Source organism: Pseudorca crassidens, chromosome 14, assembly GCF_039906515.1.
Source record: "Pseudorca crassidens isolate mPseCra1 chromosome 14, mPseCra1.hap1, whole genome shotgun sequence".
Classification (NCBI taxonomy): Eukaryota; Metazoa; Chordata; class Mammalia; order Artiodactyla; family Delphinidae; genus Pseudorca; species Pseudorca crassidens.
Genome location: NC_090309.1, coordinates 44,780,863 through 44,804,658, shown reverse-complemented (window position 1 = coordinate 44,804,658; position 23,796 = coordinate 44,780,863). Strand labels below are relative to the sequence as shown.

At 35.2% G+C, this 23,796-nt stretch overlaps 1 protein-coding gene across 2 annotated transcripts in view; it reads right to left on the bottom strand.

Moving 5' to 3' along the window:
* Positions 1-1,789: 1,789 nt before the first annotated feature.
* Positions 1,790-23,796, bottom strand: part of PPP4R3B (protein phosphatase 4 regulatory subunit 3B) — a 63,249-nt gene continuing 41,242 nt past the window's right edge. The window contains exons 12-17 of one of the 2 annotated variants that reach the window (XM_067705014.1): positions 22,465-22,623; positions 18,791-18,960; positions 16,655-16,794; positions 16,074-16,237; positions 13,388-13,590; positions 1,790-3,461 (exon numbers count right to left, since the gene is read on the bottom strand). In XM_067705014.1, coding sequence (XP_067561115.1) covers positions 3,366-3,461; positions 13,388-13,590; positions 16,074-16,237; positions 16,655-16,794; positions 18,791-18,960; positions 22,465-22,623 — 932 coding nt within the window. In that variant the 3' untranslated portion in view covers positions 1,790-3,365. Of the gene's footprint in view, positions 3,462-13,387; positions 13,591-16,073; positions 16,259-16,654; positions 16,795-18,790; positions 18,961-22,464; positions 22,624-23,796 lie in introns of both variants that reach the window. The other variant, XM_067705013.1, reaches the window with a different exon arrangement.

The window sequence follows — 23,796 nt, the reverse complement described above, 5'->3', positions numbered from 1 at the left end:
AGATCGACAGGGTCCCTGCTTTCATGGGGCCAAGTGAAGAGCCAAGTGTTTGTTAGAAGGCAAAAGGGCAGTGTTTTATCATAAACAGGGTCCTGCGGCTGTCAGTATGGCTAGCATACAGACAGAATGAGGGGAGGGGGTTAGCACACAGAATTGGAGATAGGTAGGGTGCTGATTTGCAAGGCTTGTAGGGAATGTGAGGGTTTTAAACATTTTATAGTGGCAGTTGGAAGTCACTGAAAAGTTTTAAAGCAGGGAAGGTTCATGATGAAAATGTTCATTTAAAAAAGATGTGTGGCTGCTGTGTGGAAACTACTGGGTGAGTTAGAGTAGCTGTGGGTGAACAGGTATATAGGGTGATCAGTCTAATGAAAAGAGTGGTTCTCTGGGGTGGTGGTGGACAGATTTTAGCATCCCACATCGAGGCAGGCGCAAACAGGACTTTGAAAATAGACGTGGGGATGTTAAAAATACTCTATTTTTCTTTCTAGAAGAGCTACCATTAAAACAGATAAAGGAACAACTGCCTGAGCCTGTTGACCTGAATTCTGCCATGGGTGTAGGTCTTCTGTGTGTGAAGTGATCCCAGGTAGTGTTCTGTTGTCCATTTGCTAAAAAATAACCAGAAATAGTAGGAGAGAAACCTTCCTTTCAGAAGCTTCCTGTGTTGTGTCATCCCATAAGCACCCTCTTTTCTAGTTACGGGCCACTCCTGAGTTTAACTTACAATTCCATTTTATCTCCTTAAATCTATCGTTATAAACTTTTTAAAAGGGATACCAAAATTAATTAGTTCCAACTTTCAACGTGCAGAGAAAACTCAGCATCACTTTATATTTGTCACATTTTCATCACAGATGGACAAGTTGAAAAACTAGTGGTTAAAACACAGAAATCTGTTCATCTAGCTTTTTATTAAAAATAGTTTCTATATTGCATACATGTTTACAGATATAATTTTAAGAGAACCTCAGGCATACAAATGTGGGCTCCGGCTTGCTTCACTGAGTGAAGATAAAGATAAAAATCTTGATCTGCCTGAGGGTAGACATTTAAGACAGCAGCTAACGTGTAATCTTAAGTTAGTTATTCTTTCAAGGATTATTTTTAAGTCTTGTTTTCGTATCATTGTGGGTGAGCATCTGTACCATGAAAAGTGTTTTCCTGTAATTCAACAAAACATTCACATTTCTGCTATAAGAAAAGTTTCTCCTATGATGATTTAAATGATTTAAAAGACTTGTGGCAGTTCTTCAGAAAGGAAAATTAAAGAAACTTCATAAGATATATAAAGATAATACTTCCTACTGGAACTTAAAATTACTTAATCAGGAAGAGTCAAGAGTAAATAGGGAAACGCTTTAGGGTTGGGCTTATTAGAGTCCAAGAGGAAATTTAATAAGAGCTAAGAAGAGTGAAGGGGCTTGATAAAATTTGCTTGAAAGAAAATGTATTCATATGGTAACTTTACTGATCTTGGTTTAAATCCTGATTCACTTGCCTTTATGAGGTGGAAGGTCTTTTTCAATATATGTACCTTTAATCAAAGAGGTGGTAAAAGCCCAATGCTGTGATGCTTTGGTGCTGGGACTTTATGTGTCCAAGGCATACCTTCTATGTGCAATTGACCCTTGTTTAGAATTCTTTCATTCAGATTGGTGTATGACACAGTGGTCTATAATAAATATCTATGGATAACTTACTGGCTTTAAAAAGATATTGTAAAATGGACACATCTCAAAATGGAGTTTACTTATATTTACAAGAAACCAAACAAAAGCAACAAACATAGAATTACAGGGTCACATTTTAATTCCTGAATTTTACAGGTCAGCATTAATATCACCACATGTATACAAATGGTGTAAAACAAGTACAGTGGTATTTTTAATACAAAATAAACATCTGTTTTATGGAAAAACTATACTTCGTATCTACACAGACAGCCCATCTTCCAAACAATAGCCAAAATTAAAATTAACTACAAAATCTCCAAAACAGGGGAAACTGCTTCAGTTTAAGCTATTCCAGGAAAAATGGACCCGTAACACATTACAAGGGTGATCTGAAGGCTGTAGCTGGAATTACTATTTTTAGTTTTTTGGTTTTTTTCTTCCCAATGCATTAAATTGTAGTTTGGGGGATGTTTTTCTCACTTCAGCATCTCAGATCATAGATGAGCAAACTAACATTAAAATATTTACAGTTAACTTGCTGTTCTAAAAATAAAACCTCTTAACTGTTTGCCTCAGTTTATTATTTTATATTCATTTACGTACATGGAATGTGCTTTTATTCTTAAAAAAAAAAGCAGCTTTCATATTACACCCTTGTTAGTTCTTGGAAAAGCTTCATGTGCTGCATACTCTGACACTGAAGTAACTTCTTGGATCAAAATGGCCTGTAGATATTAAATGCCACTTAATTCAGCACTATTCTTTGTATGTTAGTCTTTACAAATTACACTTTAAAACTTGCCTGCAGCTCTGGAGAGAGACAACTTTATTAACAAAGCAGAAAGTGACTTCAAAGTATCTTCCACAAAAGATTGTACTGGTAGGCAGTTGAAAACATTCTGTTCAGTCCACTCCCATTTCTAGAGAAAATCATTCTGGAATACTACCATACTGATTCTTGGCATCTGTTATCTGTAAAAGTGCTGATTTTAAAGTTAGTTATATTAACAAAACTGCCCATTTTGAATCCAGCTTGTTTGTTTTCATCAAAATACACATTGAAAGTTCCTGGTGTAGAAAACTCAACATGTGCTGTAATACAGGGTGTATTTCCCTCTACCTACCAGTAAGGCTGAATTTCTGTTATATCTTCAAAGAAATGGTCCCAACAGCTTAACTTCATTTTTTATGATAGTTGAACTTGTTTTCCATAAAAATTTCTTTTAAAAAGAGGCAACTGATTAAAAGAACAACATGGCCAGCACCATTATACAAGTAATGTTATTGGGTTTGCAACTGAAGTTTTATAACTGTTTCTAAATCAGAAACCCTCCTGGAGCAACCCTGCATTAATATTATTTTATCAACTTTGTCCTTCCCCTAAACCGTCCCAAAACCTGAGAGTTCCCTTGCTGAGAAGCTATCTCCCAGGTTCTGGTTACTAACTTTTTTTTTGACAGCCTGAAAGGCAAACCCATTAATTACTAGCAAGTGATCAAGTTCCTGGGAAGCCTGGTTTTTTTTTTTTTTACAGAGCTAAACTCTCCTAGCTGATATACTGAGTGTCTTTTGCTATTCCTTGTATATTTATAAGTTCAAGTGAGAAAGCTTTCTGATTCAGATTTTCAGCTCACTGAACAGCTGCAGCATTTTTGTACAACCACATGTTGAGGGTCCCCAGTAAATATTTTATGAGCCAAGACGAGGTCTCTTCCTGGGAGATGTTTCTTCTTCTTCATCTTCCTCTTCATCATCTGGATAATCCACTAAACCAACCAAACTTCCCTAATGAAGAATAAAAAAAAAATTAACATATGTAACAACAGAAAAAGCTAATTAGTACAAATGTAGTCACTTTTAAAGGTATTAGAAATCATTTTTCTAAACTAACCACATGTATCTGAAACAGATATATTTGAATTTGATAAAGGAACTGCTTGAAATTATGAACAGTTAGTAATAAGTACAACTGTTGGTATTCTTAGTTACCCTCAACTTTTTTATGGGATTTTTAATGATACCTCATAATTCAACTCAGCAAAATTTCACTGTGGAAAAATATCTCCAAACAGTAGGACTCACAAAGAATCATGACATTTGGAGCTAGAAGGACCTTGGAGATGAACTAGTTCCTTTCTCTAACCTTACACGAGATGATAGCCAGCCAGTGACAAAAAGGTGCCTTTTAGTCTCTGTGTGTATGTATGTATGTATGTATATATATATATACCTCATGTATATATTTCATCACTAAGTACACATCATTGTTTTTTCTGCTTTTTGAAGAATAATTTTAAATGGCTGATGATAATAAACACATGAAATGGTTCCTAAAAACTAATGACAAAAATTTAGGACTATCTCTCTCTACCCAGAAGAAAAGGATCAGATATTTCAGGTGTTCGGCCTTTTATAAGTAATGGACCCCTTTGCAAATCCTATTAAAGCTCTGGACACTTTACCCAGACAATTAATATGTCCTCAGGTCTGCATTAATTTGAACCAATTCCATGAAATCTGTACACATACCTTACAGGTTAAGAGAGCTACTGTAAACACTGCATCTAGTTCAAACCCTTAAGACCTCTAGGGGATAAGCAAGTACAATTGAAATGAGTCATATTTCAAACCTAAGTAGCTTCATACCTAAAGAATCCAGGCATCTAGCATTAACACTTTACCAGAATATAACTGAAACACTAATATTAATCAGCAAAGGGCTCTGAGCAGCTAGAAACAGTTATCAGAAAGTCTGTGAATCAAATAAAACTTAGTAGTTAAGTGAGAATCTTTCTGCTTCTTTCTCAGCTTAACACACAAACTGTAAGCTGGATAAGCAAGAAGTAGTGTGGCTGAATTTAAAACAAAACGTAAAGCACTTGGCACAGTGCTTGGTATGTAGTTACTATTCAGTAATTGCTATTAGCTACTATTACTGTTATCATTATTTGTTATTTGGTTTCTAAGCCAAACAAGTTGGACGAAAGGAAGTAGAAGACATAATTACAGCATAAAAAGGCACCAGTCTGATATTCACACAGCAAATTAAGGCAAGTTTTACTTTTAATCCTATATATCATAATGTACAAACATTTCAGTTCCAAATGGTTAACATTTAAAATAATTTTTGGCATAAGATCAATAAATATTCTATCTGACACTCGGCTACACAATTTAGTTTTCAATTTTACCTCTATTATCTATACATATATACACCATAAACAAACTCATATTATACATTTAAAAAATCATGTTTACCATACAAAGAATAAAAATACAAAATATGAAATATTGGAAGTAAAAGGAACTATAAATCCACAGGTGCACACTGTGAGGAATTTGATAGGTTCCAGACTTTTAATATATAACTATAAATGTATTGCTTTTAAACAAATATCAGCTTTCAGTGTTAGTACACAAAGTTCTATTTCATTCTTTTAAACTCTAGTATTCCATGGTACGGATACACCGCCAAAGTTAAATTCCTGGTTGGACATTTAGATTGCTTTCCCAGGCATTATATTCTCTTCAAAAATTTTTGTTTCTGACAATATATCAACAAAGACAAAAAAGGAAAGGAGAAAACAGCAGATGAAAGCTGTTAAGACATTTTTGGAAAAAGAAATCAGAGGCAAAATAACTCAGTTTTAATGGAGAACGAAGTCAAGAAAGAAGGGTTTGCAGGGGGATATAGAAATAAGAAGCAAACTTACTTGTCTTAACTGCAGAAAAGACTACGAAGTAAGGGAACCAAAATACTGGGGAAAGCAGGGAAGATGATTAACAGTTGAGTCAGTGAAACAGACAACTGAGTCCTCAATTCTACAATTCGTTCCCCTACCACACGCCTACCCCCACGGGGAGATTCCGGCTCCTCTACCACCACGAACCATAAAGGAAAAGCAACAGAAAGGCTCTGCACTTCAGGACTTCAGGCACAGTAAAGGGCAGGGGAAAGGTGCCAGTGTGAAACAGTAAATTCTGCATGCCAAGCAGAGACACGCCCACCTCCATTCTAAGCTTTCGTTCCCATCCAGGCTCTCAGAACACCAGCAGGTGAGCTTATACTCACCAGGTGTAGCAGACTAGCTATGCCTGTAAGAGCTAAGTGGCTCCACAGGGAAAAAACCCCAAACCACTAACACTCCCTAAAAAGAGCAGGGCATTTGCTCTAGTCTTTTATATGAAGTCCACATCAGTAGGCCCTTCTCATTGTTTTTAACTGCCTTATTTTAAAAATTGAGACATAATTCACATACCGTAAAGTTCACCCCCGTGCAGTGTACAGTTCAGTGGTTTTAGTATATTCCCAAAGCTGTGTGACCGCTACCACTAATTCCAGAGTGTTTTCATCAACAACCACCCCCCAACACCTCTACCCATTAGTCACTTCCCATCCCTCCCTCCTTCCCAGCTCCAGGAAATCACAAATCTACTTTGTTTCTAAAGATTTGCTTATTTTGGACCAGTTCTTATAAACGGAAGCATACAATATGTGGCCTTTTGTGTTGGGCTTATTTCACTTAGCATAATGTTTTCGGGTTCATCTATGTTGTAGCATGTGTCAGTACTTCATCGCTTTTCCTTTTTATGGCAAAATAATATTCATCGTTACGGATATATCACATTTTGTTTATCCGCTCATCGGATGATAGACATTTGGGTTGTTCCCACTTTTTGGCTATTATGAATAATGCTGCTATTAATATTCATGTACAAGTTTTAGGGTGGACATATTATTTTCAGTTCTCTTGAGTATATACCTAGGAGTGGAATTTAACTTTTTGGGGAACTACCAGACTGTATTCTAATGCATTTGCACCATTTTATTGATACATTCCCATCAATAATGTATGAGTTGCAGTTTCTCACTAACACACGTTTTTGTCCATGTGTTTTATTATAGCTATTTTAGTGGGTGTGAAGTAGAAACTCGCTGTGGTTCTGATTTGCATTTTCCTGACTAATTTGCATTTTCCTGACTAATGATGCTGACCATTTTGTCATGTGCTTATATGCCCCATCTGTATATCTTCTTTGGAGAAATCTTTTTAAATGCCCATTTTAAAACCAGGTTGCTGTGTTGTGCTGGAGAGTTCTTTATATATTCTGGATACCAGTCCCTTATCAGATATATTTTCTCCCATTCTGTGGACTGCCTTTTCACCGTATGATAGTGTCCTTTGAAGCAAAGAAGTTTTTAATTTTGATGAAGTCTGATTTATCTGTTTTTTTCTTTTGTAACACTTGTGCTTTCTGTGTTATACCTAAGAAATCACTGCCTAGGGGAATTCCCTGGTGGTCCAGTGGTTAGGGCTCTGTGCTTCCACTGCAGGGGGTGCAGGCTCAATCCCTGGGGAACTAAGATCCCGCAAGCCTTGCGGTGAATAAAAACAAAAAGAAAAAAAAAATCACTGCTTAATTTGAGGACATGAATATTTACACCTGTAGTTTTTTCTAAGTGTTTTATCCTTTTAATTCTTATATTTAAAACTTTTGTCTACTTTAAGTTCTGTAACATGGTGAGGGGCAGGGTCCAACTTCATTCTTTTGAATGCAGATATCCAAGTTGTCCTAACACCATGTTGAAAAGATGATTCTTTACCTCAGTGAATTGTCTTGGCAGTCTTGTTGAAAAGTCTACCTTTTTTTTTTTTTTTTTTGGTGCTGTGAGCCTAGCAGATGAATTTATTTTGTATTTTTGCTGCATAAATAGATTAGCACCTCACTGAGGCACTTCTCAAGGCTTTCTTTTTTTTCTTAGTTTTTATTTTTATTTTGTATTGGAGTATAGTTGACTAACAATGTTGATTAACAGGTGTATAGCAAAGTGATTCAGTTATACATATACATATGTATAACTGAGCAGAGTTCCCTGTGCTATACTGTAGGTCCTTGTTATCCATTTTAAATATAGCAGTGTGCGCATGTCAATCCCAAACTACCTTACTTTTTAATATGAAAGAAAATCCAAGCATCACCAGACACTTGAGAAACATTTCTACTATGACAGAAGGGATCAAAACAACTGATGTAACAATAACAAAAACCTATGAAGAAACAATGACTCTTTCTGAACTAAAACTGACAAATTAACAAATTTTAAGTTAGGAAACTTAACATAATTCATCATATTAACAAATCTAAGGGGACAGAATTCAAGAATTATCCTTGACTCCAGTGGGCCCCAAACTTTTTGGCACTAGGGACCGGTTTTGTGGAAGACAACTTTTCCATGGTTTGGATGGGGGGTGGGGGGATGGTTCAGGCTGTAATGTGAGCGATGGGGAGCGGCAGATGAAGCTTTGCTTGCTCGCCTGCCACTCACCTTCTGCTATGCGGCCTGGTTCCGCATAGCAGAAAACAGGCACATCTGAAAACAGGCACATACCTGAAAACAGGCACATCATCAGAAAGTCTACATTATAATAAATGTATAACCCAGGCCTGGGGGTTGGGAACCCCTGCTCTACTCAATGAAATAAAGAATACATAGATGGGACTTCCCAAGTGGTCTAGCAGTTAAGACTCCATGCTCTCAATGCACGCGGCTTGGATTTGATCCTTGGTCAGGGAACCAGATCCTGCATGCTGCAGGATGCAGGTTGCTGCAGCCTACATGCTGCAACTAAAGGTTCCGTATGCTGCAACTAAAAGATCCTGCATGCCGCAACAAAGATCCTGAGTGCCACAGCAAAATAAAAAAAAATAAAAGAATACATAGATCTTCCTTCAACATGATTAAAAATTTTTAATCATCAGTAAAGGTGATAGTCGCAACTACTGAGCCTACATGCTGCAACTACTGAAGCCCATGTGCTGCAACTACTGAAGCCCATGCTCCGCAACAAGAGAAGCCACTGCAATGAGAAGCCTGTGCACTGCAATGAAGACTAGCTCCTACTCGCCACAACTAGAGAAAGACCATGTGCAGCAACAAAGACCCAATGCAGCCAAAAATAATAAATAAATTTCATTAGTAGCTACTGTTTCGCTGATCTTGAAAACTATAAAATTTTCAAAGAATGTGATTTTTAAAAAATATGTTAGAGCTTTAGGATGCCTCCCAAAGGAAAACAGACAAATTATCACCTGATCTATTTAATTTTAAGAACCAATCAATTCGATTGTAGCAATCAACGATGGTGACGAAAATTATAAGATGCTGATGAAAGAAACTGAAGACGACACAAACCGATGGAAAGATACACCGTGTTCTTTCCATGAAAGAATGAAAGAATCAGTGTTAAAATGACCATACCACCCAAGGCAAACTATAAATTCAATGCATTCCCTATCAAATTACCAACAGGACTAGAATAAAAAATTTAAAAACTTGTATGGAAACACAAAAGACCCCAAATAGTCAAAGCAATCCTGAGAAAGAAGAATGGGGCTGGAGGAATCAGGCTCCTTGACTTCAGACTGTACTACAAAGCTAAGTCATCAAAACAGTATGGTACTGGCACAAAAAACACCCATATAGATCAATGGAACAAGATACAAAGCCCAGAAATAAACCCATGCACTTATTGTCAATTAATCTACGACAAAGGAGGCAAGAATATACAATTGAAAGACAGTCTCTTCAACAAGTGGTGCTGGGAAAACTGGACAGCTACATGTAAAAGAATGAAATTAGAACATTCTCTAACACCATATACAAAAATAAACTTGAAATGGATTAAAGATCTGAATGTAAACCAGATACTATAAAACTCCTAGAGGAAAAGATAGGCAGAACAATCTTTGACATAAATTGTAGCAATATTTTTTTGGATCAGTCTCCTAAAGCAAAGGAAATAAAGGCAAAAATAAAAAAATGGGACCTAATTAAACTTAAAAGCTTTTGCAAAGCAAAAACGAAAAGACAACTTACTGAATGGGAAAAAGATTTGCAAATGATAGGACCAATAAGGGGTTAATATCCAAAATATATAAACAGTTCAAACAACTCAACATCAAAGAAACAAACCCAATTAAAAAATGGGCAGAGGATCTAAACAGACATTTCTCCAAAGAAGACATACAGAAGGCCAACAGGCACATGAAAAGATGCTCAACATCACTAATTATTATAGAAATGCAAATCAAAACTACAATGAGGTAACATCTGACACTGGTCAGAATGGTCATCATCAGAAAGTCTACATTATAATAAATGCTGGAGAGGATGTGGAGAAAAAGGAACTGTCCTACAGTATTGGTGGGAATGTAAATTGGTGCAGCCACTATGGAGAACAGTATGGATATTCCTTAAAAAACTAAAAATAGAACTACCATATGACCCAGCAATTCCACTACTGGGCATATACCCTGAGAAAAACAGAATTCAAAAAGAGTCATGTACCACAATGTTCACTGCAGCACTATTTACAATAGCCAGGACATGGAAGCAACCTGTCCGTCGACAGATGACTGGATAAAGAACACGTGATAAATATACACAATGGAGTAATACTCAGCCATAAAAAAGAATGAAATAATGCCATTTGAGGCAACATGGATGGACCTAGAGATTATCATACTAAGTGAAGTAAGTCAGAAAGAGAAAAACAAACATCATGATATTGCTTGTAAGTGGAATCTAAAAAAAAAAATGATACAAATGAACTTATTTACAAAACAGAAATAGACTAACACACAGAAAAGAAACTTATGGTTACCAAAGGGGAAAAGGGTGGGGGGGGGAACAGATAAATTAGGAGTTTGGGATTAACATGTACACAATACTATATATAAAATAGATAACCAACAAGGACCTACTGTATAGCACAGGGAACTATATTCAACATCTTGTAATAATCTATAATGGAAAAGGATCTAAAAAAAGAATCTATCTATCTATCTAATCTATCTACCTCTGAATCACTTTGCTGGACACCTGAAAAGCAACGATGGTGAAAATGGCTAAAGGGCCATTGGTGATAAAGAACTTGCCTTCACTTAGAAATGTGGTCAGTTTGCTGAAAAAGGTTGAGAGCCAATATAACTAGTGCTTTACTCTGTGAGCTCCTATCTTGCTTAGTATCAAATTTTTGTGATAGTCTTGAGTGACTGAGCAATTAATTAGTTTTCCAAGAACAACTGCTATTTTTCTATCTGTTCCCCCAAAAGATGTAGAACAAATGTATTCGGCAATCTGCTGTTAGTGTCAAAAAAGGTGAAATATGTGTTTGTGTTCGCACTTGATTTTGCTTGTTCATAAATAAAAAATTATCTGTAAGGACAGTAAATTAAAAACTCAGGGAAATAACCCAGAAAATAGAACAAAAAAATGAGTAATAGGAGAGAAAAATTATGAAAATTATAAGGCCCAATATCCAAACAATAAGCTATAGTGAAAGAGCATAAAATGTCCCAAAACTAAAGGTCATGACTGTTTAGCTGAGAATGCCCAAAGTATATCATCCTGAAATTTCAGAATACAGAGATAAAACCCCAAATGCTTCCAAGAAGAATCAAATAAAATCACACACACACAATCAGGAGTAAGAATGTCTCTGGAATTCTTGGCAGCAATAACTTCGAAGTTTTGAAAGAAAATTATTTCTAATTTGGCTCTACATTCAGTTAAATTGTCAATCAAGTATGAGGATACAATAAAGACATCTTCATACATGCAAGGTCTCAAACTTTATCTCTCATGGAATTCTTTTTCCAGGAAACAGAGAGGGTATGCTCCAACAAAATGAGATGGAAAATCAAGAAAGAGAACAGAGACCTGAGATCCAGGAAACAGTCAACATAAGAAAAGAAGCAAGGCAAAAGGAAGTATTAGTGTGATGGCAGAGGCAGCCTTAAGACAACAGATGAGCAGCAAGTCTGGAGAGGAACCAATCTAGGCTGGGACAAGATGGGAGACTTTAAGAGAGATGTCTCCAAGGGGGAGACTATGTGGAAAATAACCTGAGAGGTTATTTACTCTATAAAAAGAGAAAAGTTATAAAGAAAAACACAGTGTAGAAAAAAGCAGGGAAAAAAAGAGAAAAAAGCAGGAAAAAAATTAATGAATAAAGAATATTTGTGTTATTATAGCTATAAAGTTATCAAATATTGTTTTAACCAAAAACTGTGATACAGAGAGTAATAAGGGTGAGGATCTGGTACGGAGTGGTAAAACAATATGGCAGTATTAGCATATTAATTAGAAATAGAAGAACGAGCTAGAAGAGTTCCAAGCCTTCGCTGCGTAGAAGAGGACTGTTTTTTTTTCAATACTTTTAATGCTATTTATCTTTTAAAAGTAAGTGCATATATTACTTTGATTAAAAAAAAAAAGAAAAAGAAAAGCTAGTATATATTGAGAATGTGCCAAATAGTGTTCTAAACTCTTTACATTTATTAAATAATTAAACCTTCACAACAAACCTATAAAGGAGGTGCTGTTTTATCCCTGTTTAAAATGAGAAAACTAATAAGGCCCAGAGAGATTAAATAATTTACTTAAGGTCAAACACAAAGAGGCACAGCCAAGATTTGAACCCAAGCAATATAACTCAACAGCAAATATTCTTAATATAGTGTCATAATATTATACTAAATTGTCCTATCAAAAAATGAAAATTTAAAAATTCTTATTCAATAACATAAACTGTATTTCACAAACAGGAGAATCCTATTGAAAATGCTACTTCTGTGATCATTAGTCAAGAGCCCACCTTGCTACAATACTGAAGAAAGATTCTACATTTTTGTAAAATAAATAAACTCAGACTTATATTCTGTGTTCAAAACAAGAAGCATCACTTCACTTAGGTTTTCTACTATGGCCTTCTCTTGTCCTTCTAACCTTATACTAACAGTTGTCCTTTATTTATGCCTTTTTATTTTAAGCCACTCCTTTTTGGGGAAAAGGACATATTACATATAATAATAATGTAAATGAAAGAAAAAAGTTTTATATAAAATTTAAACTTGTTTACATGAAAAAAGTAACCAATGGGAAATACATTTGCTATGTGAATGACAAAAAGGTTAATATTCTTAACCAAAGACTCACTCATACTAAAAAGACATAAACCAATTTTTAAAAAGGCAAGACTATGAACAATTAACAGAAGACCAAATTCAAAAGGCTAACATTCAACCTTACTAGTAACAAATGACACAATTAGGAACGAGATATATACTGTCTCCTCTACCTAACTGGTAAAGATTAAAAATCATTATAATAACAGTGCCAAAGCTGCAGTGAACCAAGCATACTCATACAATGCTTACGGTAACATTAATTGGTATAGCCTTTCTGGAGAGGAATTTGACAATATGGGTGAAAACACTGTTCTACTCATCTATCCAAGAAAATAACTTAAAATGCAACAATGCCAGTAGTCAGTGAAATATCAGAATCAACTTATGTGCTCCAAAATATTGGTGGGGGGAGGGGATGCTTACAAATACTATGATACAGCTAAATCAAATGAAATTCTACAGTCCTCATTAATGTTTTAATAACAGAGAAAAATTCTCGTAATTAATGGAAGCAGGATACAAAACTGTGCTTATACAGAGACTGTAATTGTGTCAGATAAACCCATACACCTAAAGAAAAATCAATCAAATGTTAGCAGTCATATTCTCTGATGACAATGTGTGCAACTTTTTTTCTTCTTTGAGATTATTTTTATTATCCAAATTTTCTTCAGGAAACATGAAATAGTTCTACAGACGAAAAAAGCGAAGTTTGTGTGTAGAGCAGTTTCACATACCTTGGTGGCTGTTACTGATGTAGCCAAGTTTGTAGTTTTGGAAGAGGATCCATTAGAACTTGCTGGTGGTGTCTGAGCCACTACAGATTTACTGTTTGTACTGTTTGTTCCATTAGCAGCACTAGTGGAGTGGGAGAAAGTAAATTTGAAGCCACCAGAAGATGTCCTTTTGGGAAGGTTTTCCTTGTCTTCACTTTCCTTTGCTAAAGCAAATGTAAAAATTTGAATTATCAGTAAATATTGCTAAGTCAAAGCATCTGAAAACAATAATTTAAAAACTTATAAAACAGTGCCTTTGCTTTTTTGTAAGAGCTAAGAGGGTAGAGCATGATGTGTACAGTGACAAGTCTTTATTAGCTGGAGTCTTAGAAATCTCAGGATTAGAAGGAAACTTCAGAGTCATATAACAGATCAGCCACCGTATGCTAGAATTCCACACTGCTATATCTAGGACTCTTCCAAGGACTCACTAGCTGTCTGACTCTTCCTTTCATTGTCTCTCTGCAGCTTCCACTCACTGACTCTACACTTCCATGCTCATTGTGAAAACCTAATAATCTCTCCCACAAGTCAATAATATTCCAAATGCCTAAAGAAAATGATTAGGATCATGTTTATCAGTCATTTATTTCCTGAATATTCCAGGTTCCTTTATCTGTTTCCTTTATCACAAAGGTATCTACTATCCTTTAACATCTGGCTGCCACTATTTTTTTTTTTTTTTTTTTTTTGCGGTACACAGGCCTCTCACTGTTGTGGCCTCTCCCATTTCAGAGCACAGGCTCCGGATGTGCAGGCTCCGGACGCACAGGCTCAGCGGCCATGGCTCACGGGCCCAGCCGCTCCGCGGCATGTGGGATCTTTCCGGACCGGGGCACGAACCTGTGTCCCCTGCATCGGCAGGCGGACTCGCAACCACTGTGCCACCAGGGAAGCCCTGGCTGCCACTATTTTTGATTATGTTTCTTAACTGGATGCAGTACTTCAAGTATGGCCTCACTGCCTCTTCTGACAGTACTCAGGGCAGGGCCTGTAATGAGTAAAGGTAGAAGAATTTGGCTACCGAAAGGTACCTATTCCTTAGGACATTTTAATAGGCTCTTGTGATCCCCCAAGCTGAAATAAATAGAACTTATGGCAGTGATGAGTGGAAAATGAGTGAGGCTGGTAGCAACAGTTTCAAGGAAAATGTAATAAGAAATTAATGAAACACTAACTAATGAGAAATGCCTTTAGAAAATCACACGTTGAAAATCACAAACTAGGAACCTCCCTGGTGGCAGAGTGGTTAAGAATCCACCTGCCAATGCAGGGGACACGGATTCGAGCCCTGGTCTGGGAAGATCCCACATGCCGCGGAGCAACTAAGCCTGTGTGCCACAACTACTGAGCCTGTGCTCCAGAGCCTGCGAGCCACAACTACTGAGCTCACATGCCACAACTACTGAAGCCCGTGCACCTAGAGCCCTTGCTCCACAACAAGAGAAGCCATCACAGTGAGAAGCCCACACACCACAACAAAGAGTAGCCCCCGCTCACCACATCTAGAGAAAGCCCACGTGCAGCAACGAAGACCCAACACAACCAAAAGTAAATAAATAAATAAATAAATTTAAAAAAGGGAAAGAAAATCATAAACATATATAAGTCTAGGAAATGCTTTTGCCTTTCAAGATATAAATTTTTTGAAACATTTAAATTATAGAATTAAAGTGACTGGTTCTTCTGAAAAACACTAGTAAGATCTTAGTTTTATAAACAAGTTAAACATATTTGAAAGACAGGAAATTTTACTGTTACTTTTCCGCTCTTGACATTTTATCTTTTTTTTGAACATTTATTTGTTTTGGCTGCTCCGGGTTGGGATCTTCAGGTGCGGCATGCAGGATCTTTTTTTTAGTTGCAGCATGCGGACTTCTTAGTTGCGGCCTGCAGGCGAGATCTAGTTCCCGACCAGGGATCGAATCTGGGCCCCCTTCACTGGGAGCACGGAGTCTTACCCACTGGACCACCAGGAAAGTCCCTTGCCATTTTATCTTTATGAAACTTTTATAACAATTTAAAACTTTCAAAGAGTAAAGTACTTCTTTCTTTAAGCTTAGTTTCTCCAGCTGTAAATGACAGAGCGCTTTGGAAAATTTCTATGGATCTATATGGTCTCTATTATTATTGAAGATTTCAGTATAGAAATAAAAGCACAACTGTTCACAGAAGGCAAAGTATAGACAATGCAATTTATAAACAGCAAATGAAGAGAGTCACAAAATGGCAAGTTTCAAGAAAAACATTTTAAACACTTTTTTTTTTTTTTTTTTTTGCGGTACGTGGGCCTCTCACTGTTGTGGCCTCTCCCGCTGCGGAGCACAGGCTCCGGATGCGCAGGCTCAGCGGCCATGGCTCATGGGCCCAGCCGCTCCATGGCATGTGGGATCCTCCCCGACCAGGGCACGAACCCGTGTCCCCTGCATTGGCAGGCGGACTCTCAACCACTGCGCCACCAGGGAAGCCCCATAAAATGTTTTGAAAAATCAGATTTGAAAAAGGTGATAATTTTAAAAGGTTTTGATTTAGCATAAAATTCATGTCTTTCATGCTTTATAAACTATTATCACAACTTCACAAGCAACTGAATAATTTCTATACTAAATAAGAGAATGAACTAATCAAAAATTCAAAATTTTAATACCCTTTTTAGTCTCCATGAATTTTTCATAACTATCTGGAAAATCATCTTCTGCCTTAGATTTTTCCACTGGTGCCACAATTGTTTTCCCTTCCTCCTCTTCATCTTCATTAAACCACATTTCTTCATCCTCTTCCAATGCCTTTGCATCTCTGCGAAATCTGTTACTACGCAATATAGATGGTACACTGTAAGAAATATATCACAAATATTAAGTAGTGATTTAAAATTCCTGACCAGATTATATGAGAATATGTATAACCAAGAGGAGCTGAAATAATTTTAACTGAGTATAACTTATATCATAATCACCTCAGCTGCGATATAAGATGTAACCAGAAACCAGAGAACACTCCAAGGATGTTTGTACACCAGCCTAAAAATTTATCTTGAGTTATGATATGGAGCAGTAATCTTTCATACAAAAGATTCAGTGTAGGGAGAATATACTACCCTCCTACACAACCCTGTACTATCTAATGATGGAAAGAAAATTCCTGGGTAAATTTCATATGTAAGATCAAACTACACATGATTTTGAACATAATTTTATAGGCTATAAATGCAATATACTTAAACAATACCTGTTCAGTTTCTGATTTTGTCTGTCTTTTTCTTGCTCATATTTAGTCTTCAATCCTTTGAATGTCTGAACATATTCAATCGATTCAAGTGCTTTATAAAAGTTTTCAACTATATGTGTAGTAAGAGACTTGATATCTTCCTGTATAAGCACAAAATTTATATTTCAAATATATTACAATGCTTGTTAGAAGAAAAACTTAAAAAAATTTTTTTATAGTTCTAAAGCTGATCAAAAAAAAGGTTTTTCAAAATCATCTTCCAAAAATAAACGTCCTAGTTTCTTTATACATGAGCCAGGACTCCACAGAACACTTGGAAAAAAGGAGAAGTAATTGACTGAAGCCCTTTTGGGGGGACTATAAAGAACATTTGAAAGGTAAATGTATTTAGTTTATGTTGTCTGTTTATTTTTTGCATTTACATAATAGCACTTTACAATTTAAAAAGCGCTTATCACATACAATTTCACTTGATCCTCATAACAATTCTATAAAATACGTTTTATTAACCCTATTTTACAGAAAGGGAAAATTGAGGCTATGACAGAGACTGGATGGCCCGATCAAGAGTGCACACCTAGTTAGAAAGCAGATATTGAAATTATATTTTCAACAAACATTGAAAGATATTATTGATGATGCCTTGTTTAACTATCAAAACAAGATAAGCCTTACTTAAAAAATAAACAGATTCCTCTGACTATATCACATATACATATTTGGTAAAACAACTTGAATTCCTCTTGTATATTTCCACAGTTCTCTAGTGGTGTAATTTTTGTGAAATAAACCGATAGTAATAAATTTTAAATTCTAAATGAACCATTTTAAGTGATCACTGCAAATGAATGGGTGCAAAGCAGGCTCATCATTAAAAATAAATAAGTTGTGATTCAGGACTAATACTGGTAGGATATATACATGCCACTTCCTTAAAAGATATACCATAACCTGGTTGTATTAAGGACTGTTATATCTTTAAACTAGTTCCCCTGAATATCTGAATCAAAAAAATATGCAAAGGAGAAAAATTAGAAACCTAGGTAAAATAGTTGTGTTACACACCGAAACAAAAAAAGGTAAGTTTTGGGATTCAATGTACATTTATCAATCACTCAAAATTATTTTCAGAAAAACAAATTCAATCATAGGAATAGGGATGGGGCTGTGAACCTTACAATTCATTTTATCCATATCTCAACAAAAATTTTAAAGGAAAAAAATATATAAAAGTTAATCTCTAATTCATAGAACAGTACACTGTGAACCTGGGTTCAGATTCTTGGTGAGCTAGTCAACCATGTTCTTTTTTTTTCAAGGCTAAAGACAGTACTTCTATCTTCATCCTTTTTGCAAACCATACTCTTGGCAAGCGACTACTCTAAGAAAAACAATCTAGTCAGCCAAATAATCTTTACGTGGGAATACTGTGTCATCAGTACAAATCTGATTTGTAAGAAGCAAAACTAGAGAATGAATTTCTAGCTTTGACTTTCTTTTTTCAAGTTTTTTCTAACCATGTGGCCATTTCCTCCAGTGGAATCATTTCAGTGTGTGGGATGGTAAATTTATCTTACCGGTTCTTCAGTTATTCATCTTATCCCTGGTATTCACACAGAGCTCTCTCCAGATGTTTTTATGACAAATCTTTTGTTGCCTGACTGAGACTCAAGGATGAGCTGCACCATATCTTCAAGCCCTGCCTGTGCTCCTAACCAAATGAATGCACCTGAATAGGTCAGCTAATCACTTTGGGTGTCTCAAGCCCTCGTCTATAAAATAAGGCAGCTGAAGTAGTTCACCTAACTTCTCAGATTCTTCAACTTAAAATTCCATGATAACATCCTACGTTTTATGCATTTTGTATCAATGTCTACCAGGGAATTATTTTTCAATCTTTCTATTCATTTTTATCACTACCCTTACAAAAGATCACAGAGATCACATGAATGGCATGCTTGAGGGAAATGTCCAATATGCTAAATATCCTGAAACATTTGGCAAAAAAATGGAACTGAGAACAATAGAGCACAAATGCAGTTTTAAATACTATGCTAAATTTCACAATTTAAAATATTAACATCACTAAACATATAGTTATTTTAATTTACTAAGAATCTTTTAATATAAACTTACCACTCTTATAAATTCAAATAACTCAATAACAGCTGAATTCAACAGATTGTACCGAGTTCCATTATCCAGAAGAGCATTTATAACTGGCTCAAAAAGATTTCCCTTGGTGATGTAACGATTGTAAAATTCATCTTTAAGGCCAATTATCCGCCTCATAAAACGAAGAGCACCTAATTAAAAATAATACAGGGAATAAGTTGCCAATCTTACTGGTATTAATTATTATACAGGTATTTTTACATAAAGCAATGTATATGTTCTTCTAAAGTAAAAAGCAAAACTGCAATAAGAACAATTGGATTTTGCGAAAAACAGAATTAGGGAAAAACCAACTCAAAATTTGTACAACTTGGGGCGAGAGCTAACAAAAGCCCCAATAATTGGTAGGCAGACAGCTACAAGGCAGAGAGATTAAAAAATACACAAAAACCATACAACACAAATGCCGGCACTACTTAGAGCAGTGCTGGTGGATGTGGAGACAATGCAGTGAAGGCAGCTCAGAGTCAGTAGGGGCTGTCACTGAGAAGGGGACAGGAATGGTGCAACCTGCCAAGAGCCAAGACTGCTTTACCTCTCTGGGGGACAGGGCAAAGAGGGGAGTAGGGGGAGCTTTGGAGGTAGGTGCTTCTTTTAAGTTTTCTGAAAATACAGCCAAAGGGGCTCTTGCTACCAGTAAACAGGAGCGCCAAAGGTTTTTCTACTTTTCCGATGAAAGCTATTCCAGTTCTCTTTGCCTTGGGAAAATCATCTGTGAACCAACACTACCTCCGGATTATAATAACATCACTCCCTTGTTTACCAATTGCTTGTGAGCTGTTTAACCTTTAGTAAACATGTACTGTGGCAAATCAGACTGTAACTGTAAAAATGTTAGAGTAACAAATAAGCAGTATAATTCGGCTTTTTACATTTTAGAATATTGAAAAGAAAATTTCCCTTTAACTAGTCTTTTCCCCAGCTAAACATATTTAGCAATATTATTGCTAAAACCTTTATGGAACACAAAATACTGTAATTTCAATCCCTTATATTTATGTTTTATCTTTTAACTTGTAACCTCTCTCCTGAGTAGTTTAATTTATTCTACAGATAACACTAGCCACATCTTTTAAAACACAAGGTTTCTGATTTTGTAAGTCACTCTCTCATTTTAACCCTCTGTTCACAGATCTAAGTTATTAAAAGAAGTTGTGTCTGTCCAAAGAGGTTCTAAATATTATCTGAAAATAAAACAGAAATAGGCCACATAAGGTATAAATGTATGATAACTGTAAGACTAAACAGGTGCAGACAGAACTGCTAGACTTAAAACATCACCTCTTTTTATGGCAGGATAAGAAATAGTTTTCCTAAGATTAAAAAGACTGAAGTATTGCCAAAGACCTGAGCAAACAGGCACTTTCATACACTGCCTGTGAATGAAGTAACATGCACACAAAGCTATAGTTAAAACAGCGTTGTTTATAATAATGGAAATCTTGAAGCAATATAAACATTTAAATACTGGAGATTTGTTCAGTTATATCCATTTAAATGTGACCATTCTGCAGTCATTTCAGAAAGGACTACTTATAGAAAGCCATATAGGAAAACCTAGCATGAGAACATCAACTGTTCCAAAATTAATATTAAAATTTAGTGTAAATCCAATCAGGATGAACTGGATAAAGTTGTATTTAAGTTACTATGGAAGAACAAATGTCCAAGAACCAAGAAAATTATGAAAAGAAAACTGAGGAGGTACTTAGCAGATATTAAACTTTACAACAGAGATACTATAATGGCATAAGAATAAACTTTCCCATTCATTTTATCTAGTGAAATAAAAGGATAAATGGTTCAGAAATAAGACACAAGTATATATGGTAACTTACTGAATACCAAAAGTGGTATTTTAATTCAGTAAGGAAAATATAGTTTATTTAATAAGGTGTTAGCACAATTGGCTATACATCCAGTAGAAAAGAAAGCTAGACTCTCACTTCAAACCATATGCAAAAACAAATTTCAGATGCATTACAAATATACAAAATAATAAAAAATATTAGAAGAAAATTGAGGAAAATATTTGTATAAATTTAGGACATAGGAGACTTTCCTAATAAGCAAGGCAAAAAACCCGAAAGCCATGAAAGAAAAATAAGACATATTTGTCATCATAAAGAATCTTATAGCAATTATATGCAAAACATGCCATAAATAAATGTAAAGACAAAAGACAAATGAAACTGGGACATTTTTTTCCCCAAAATGTGATAACTGCTAATATCTCTAACATACAAGAGCTCTAAGAAAAAGATAAAAGGCAATTCACAACAGACAAAATGCAAAAGCACTAAAATGTGAAAAGATGTTATCAAGGAAAATGTAAATTAAAACACAAACAGAATACATTTTCCATCATCAGCTGGATAACATATTAAAAAGCAGTAAGAATGAGTGCTATTCATTGAGTGCATTCTTCATGTCAAGTGCTTCAATCTTTTGGGAAAGTAATCTGGAAAGTAAATTAAAATTGAAAAAGGATATATTAAAATAAATAAACATTTTGCTCTGGCAATCCCAATATAGGGAATCTATCCTATGGAAATAAACAAGTAAAGGAAGATTTATGTATGGGTTGGCCAAAAAGTTCGTTCGGGTTTTATGGAAAAACCCGAATGAAATTTTTGGCCAACCCAATACCAGGCTATTTATTACAGTGCTATTTGGAATGGTAAAATACCAAAACAATCTTGTAATCCATGCAGTGGAGAATGGTAGAATAAGTTGCGAAAGAGCCACTCTATGAAATGTTACTCAGCTATGTTTAGGAAAAATATTAGTTCACACCATATCCAATGACCTAGCGTATTATTAAGGGGCTGAGATGTGTGTCAGCATGATCCTGTTTCTATAAAAATAAAACATGGAAACATATACATGTGTGAATGTTTATGTAAATTTGCACAGGTATGGAAAAAGGAATGGAAAAGAAGTAGTGCAGGCAGTTAACAGTGGCTATTTTAAGGCCTTAAAAATAAAGGAAGTAGTAGGGAGATTAATCTTTTCTCTATACATTAAATTAAATGTTACATTTTAACTATGATTTTGATGCTCAGAAAAAACCCACAGGGCTCTTTTTATTTCTAGGGAGAAGGTTTCCTCTATCAGCAGGTGAAACTATGAGAGGAAAGTAAAGTTAGGGTTCACCAAAAATCAACATTTAAGCAAACATCAGCATTTAAGTTTGACTTTTATTGGTCCAAGTGGTCTACTGAAGAGACCGTAAGTTATTTTACATGTTCAAATAAATAACCTGAGTTATACAAATACATTTCAAGGCCCATATCTCAAAAATATAAAAAGAGTCACTACTAAATGACAGTTTGATGAAGCAGATGTAAAAGACAGCAGGAGTGGTTCTATTAGTGAAGTGTCATTGCACATGGTATTATATGACAACTGAATCTAAATGTGAGCAATATGTGGGTGGGGGAAGCACTGTGACCTACTCCTCTTGTCCTTTAAATAAAAGAAAACAAAAGATTAGTATTTCTCGCAATCATCTCTTTAATAGCATATGCACTTGCTAGAAAAAAATAATTCCACATGGGTAACTCAGGCTTTTCTATTAAAAATGCTGTTCCATAAAACATTTTGTAAGAATGTTCATTGAAACTGTTACTTACACAAGGCCAGGAAAGTGTGCTTTGAATTCATCAAGACCAAGACTCTTCTTAGCAAGTCCTTGTTCATAATATAGTTTTTTATGTGATATGTGTGATGTTCCACACAAAATGTGAGTAGCTCTAAAATTAAGGCAAGCAGCTGTGCTGTTTGATAATTATCTACAAAGAAAGTCATCACATGAAAATAAACGTTGCAATACATCTAAGCAAAGAGAATAAAGTGTACATCCTGTATTTCAGAGCAAAAGTAAAACTGTATTTTCTTCTCCTTTTTGTATCAATTAAAGAAGCTATAGATTTTTATTTTTTCATTAGGTAGACTCTCCAGAAGTATTAGTTTTACCTACTAAATAGATATTCTAAGGCTCTTATATAAAATATTTAATAATGTTAAATAAAAATGTACAAATATGATAATAAAGCCCTCACTGCATTGAGATTTTCTTGGTAATGTTTCCTTAATATGTGCTGTCATTAATATTAATGGATCTATAAAAGGGTCCACTGCACAGTAAAAGAGGAAATACCTTAAACTTTTTGACTGAAGTGGTGTAACACAAATTTCTCAAGAAAAATTAATATGCTTTCTTTAAAGACTTCTTTAAGGAAAGGACTTTTTTGGTTGTTTGAATATTAAGTGAAAAATATTACATCATGATTTTAAAACAGTAATCTTTTTAACATCAAATCATATCCATGAGAGGCCTACTGAAATATACCAGCTCTTTCTTCCTCAAGAGGCTTTGGTTTACACATTCATGGAGTGATTTAAAATTGCTTCTTGAACATCAAAATTGAATGTATAGGTAAATTACCCATACCTACTGTAAATATTTTAGGCAAGAAAATATTAAGCTGTGAAGAAATTATGGAATCACAGCCTTAGAGAATAGAAAAAATAACTGACGTCATCAAATCCAACTATTTTATTTTTCAAGAAGACTACACAAATAAATATTTTGTGGAACATCACATGATACTATCAGGAACAAATCAGCAATCTTTTTAATAACAGAATGACTAGCAAGTATACAAAATACAATTCTGGCATTTCAAAGACCTTTTCTACTTTAAATGTAAGTAAAGAGTTCTACTTCTTTCAGACCAATTTGTACAACAGCCATCACCTCAGCCAGTATCTGAACTAGTTCCTCACCATTAAAATAAATTCTCTAAATTTCTCAATTCCCAAATTTTATTTACAAAAGATCTTGTAACAGTGATCTGTAGTGTTAATTAAATGCCTTGTTTTCACTTTTCCAAATTAGAACATGAAATTACTCATCATATCTCTAATAATCCAATCTCTGAACTGCTTTCTAATTTGACACT